The 3343-nt window shown below is 35.6% G+C and overlaps 1 protein-coding gene across 2 annotated transcripts in view; it reads left to right on the top strand.

The window, feature by feature from the left end:
* The first annotated feature begins 369 nt into the window (after positions 1–369).
* LOC105570959 (odorant receptor 22c-like) overlaps positions 370–3343 on the top strand; it is a 4270-nt gene continuing 1296 nt past the window's right edge. For both annotated transcript variants that reach the window (XR_001009612.1, XM_012028419.1), the window contains exons 1-3: positions 370–625; positions 2491–2607; positions 2737–2827. Coding sequence is in view for 1 of the 2 variants with exons in the window: in XM_012028419.1 (XP_011883809.1) it covers positions 396–625; positions 2491–2607; positions 2737–2827 (438 nt within the window). In the remaining variant the exon portion in view is untranslated. The remainder of the gene's footprint in view (positions 626–2490; positions 2608–2736; positions 2828–3343) is intronic.

The following is a 3343-nucleotide window of genomic DNA, read 5'->3' as shown; positions in this document are numbered from 1 at the left end:
CGTGTTTCCAAAGTTTTACCTTTTTAGATTTCAATTTGTTATATCTCCTAAACCAATGCCGTCCCCCACTTGATTTTTGCGGGGAATTACTCAGAAAACTCTCCCCTACAACATATCTAAGTGCCGAGGACATCGGTGAGGTGTGACCTTTTATGCATATTTACCATAAATATTACCAACAACTAAAAAGATTCTTTTACTTGTATAAAATATAATCTATTGTACATGTTAGTTCTAAAAACAAGTATTTTTATAATTTTTATAATTAGTGCACTTGATTATAACAAATAATTTAGATATTGCACATGAGACAACAGTTATTTTCCGTAACTAAATAAATTTGTAAATTTTTGTTAATTTTAGCATGCGTCTATTTTGGAATTATTGGTTTCACTATGGTGCAATATATTCCGGATTTACTTGATTTTGTAATGCCTTTAAATGAATCTCGTCCACGTATACTTCTCCATCAGGCGAAAAATTTTATCGACCACCAAAAATATTTTCATATCTTAATAATACATGATGTTATTGGGATACTCCTTGTTGGAACTACTGGAATAGCTGCTGAATCATTTTCATTAGTAAACGCAATACATGCTTTCGGAATGTTTAAAATTGCTAGGTACATCGTAAGCAAGATACAATTCTCATTAAAAAATTTTCTTTATCTCTGCTTTCATTTCTTTTAAGTTACAAATTTAATAATTCAGTATTGTTTTTTTATGAAGAGAATATTCTATGCATATCCATAAAAGAATTCTAAGCAATTAATTACTTTTTTTTATTCAAGTAAGATTAATCTGTTAATGTTAATCTGTATTTTCTTATTTATAGTATTTATTAAATTTTATGTCTTATACAATATACAGGGTGAGTCATATCATTTTTTACAACGCTTGTGAGGCGGTAGAACGAATCGAGATGAATAGAAAAGTCCTGTACCATTTTGCAATTTTCGCCAAAACATTTTCGCAATAGTTAACAAGTTATTAATTATTAAAAATCGTCATCTTAGCCTGGCTCACCGTCCAATGCGAGCGCGTGGAGAGATGTAACCGCCCGGCAATCGATATTGCCAGGAGGGGGGAGTCAGCGCCCCGTTGACCGCGAGCTTACGACGCCGTTCCCGCGTCTCGCCGCACCACGCCTGGCAATATCGATCGCCGGGCGGTCACATCTGGCCACGCGCTCGCATTGGGCGGTGGGTCGGGCTCAGACGACGATTTTTAATATTTAATTACTCATTAACTATTGAGGAAAATTTCACAATGGTACAGGACTTTCCTGTTCATCTCGATCTGTTCTACCGCCTCACGAGCGTTGTAAAAAATGATATGACTCACCCTGTATAAGGTCCTGGAATTGTTTATTCTCTTCTCCTTATCATTTATTACTTCTACTCTTGCGCGTTGCGTTTTTCTCATTTTATATCAATTTATATAAATTTACTTTATATAAATTTATGAATAATCACATAGTCAAATAAATCACACAGTCAAATAAAATAGTGAGAAGAAATAGAGCAAGAAAGAAAGTTATAAATAATAGAAAAGTAAGAAGTATTATAAATAATATGAGACACCCTCGAATGTATATTTGACTCATATTTATTATTGCTGAATTTATTTATATACACACATTTATATATTGTATTATATAATATTGATATATAAATACTTATTAAAATAATGTATTCTCTAACTGTATGCTATATATATAGTTTTAATATTTAACTTTATTAACTTAATTAATAAAGTTTTTAATTAGTGTCATTATTATATTGTATTATACAAGGTGTCTGACACAAGAGAACCCCTACGAAAAATGGTGGTAGATTGAGTCAGGCTAAGAAAAAAAGTCATGTACCATTTTACAAAATTTGCAATAGTTATCAAATAATTTATTGAAACGTCTGAGCGAATAAACACGTAGAGAGCGATAGAACGTAATGCGTACAACCGTTTTATAAAACTGACGCAAACTGACGAAAAATGGCGGACCAATCACAGCGTGCTTCCTTATGGTCAGACGCTATGGGATCTAATAGAGGGTCTCTATCTAGTGCTTACCGCTTTTTTTTTCTCCGAGAGCAGGGAAAAACGTTTTATGCGTACCATCAAGCCGTCCTGGATAGTTATGCCTTAGATTTTCCCGTTAAGCGGGAGTACTGGCTAAAAACCCCTCTCCTTGGACCGTCCTCCCCTATAAACGGGTCTCCCCCGGAACGCCTACTAAGACATACTTTAGGAGAATCTAGTGCTTACCGCTAGCGCCCGCCCCTCGCATGCCTTCTGAGCCTGGCCTACCGCTCTCTACGCGCTCATTCGCTTAAAAGTTTCAATAAATTATTTGATAACTATTGCGAATTTTGTAAAATGGTACATGACTTTTCATCTTAGCTTGACCCAATCTACCACCATTTTTCGTAGGGGTCCTCTTGTGTTAGACACCCCGTATATCTATTTCATAACATACAGAATTTTGTAGTTATCGTATGGAACGTATGTTAAGCATAGATGTTTCACAAATATCCATAGCTAAAAGCTATACTATATTCCATGATAGGCTAAATGCCGCAGTGGACATTCACAGAAGAGCGCTTAAGTTAGTATGTCACTAATTCCTATTATATCTTTTACACGAATATAGTATTAGCAAGAGCTTGAAAATAGAATTGTAGTTTTCTGTAATTTAATGATGGCGAATAATGACGAAAAACTTTTATTCTAATAGGTTTTCGGACTTATTAAAAGTAAGCATGGGACCATCGTATCTACTTATGATGGTAACAGCTATATGTTCAGCAATAGTTTCTTTCTTTCGTGTACGTATACATATACTGGTTATATACAGGGTGTCAGATTCGATATGGACAATCCCAAAGATTATAGTAGATTGGGTTAAATTGAGAAGAAAAGTTATATAAAATTTTACAAAATCGTAATTATTATCGGCCGAATTCAGAAAAACGTCTGAGCCAATAAGGCCGGACTCGGCAGCATGCAAAATGGTGTGTTTGTTGACATCTCTGAAAAATCGATAGCGAGAGGTGGAGTCACGCATCGATCGATGAGAGACGGCGGCGAGCGGGGAGCGGGGAGCGGTGAGCGGGCGAACGCGTTCGCTATCGTTTTTTGAGAGATGTCAACAAACACACCATTTTGCATGCTGCCGAGTCCGGCCTTCCGCTCCTCCGTGCATTTATTGGCTCAGACATTTTTCTGAATTCGGCCGATAATAATTACGATTTTGTAAAATTTTATATAACTTTTCTTCTCAGTTTAACCCAATCTACTATAATCTTTGGGATTGTCCATATCGAATCTGACACCCTGTATAA

This window comes from Vollenhovia emeryi, unplaced genomic scaffold, assembly GCF_000949405.1.
Source record: "Vollenhovia emeryi isolate VEMERY1.0 unplaced genomic scaffold, V.emery_V1.0 DF941488.1, whole genome shotgun sequence".
Classification (NCBI taxonomy): domain Eukaryota; kingdom Metazoa; phylum Arthropoda; class Insecta; order Hymenoptera; family Formicidae; genus Vollenhovia; species Vollenhovia emeryi.
This window is presented reverse-complemented; position numbering and strand designations above follow the sequence as displayed.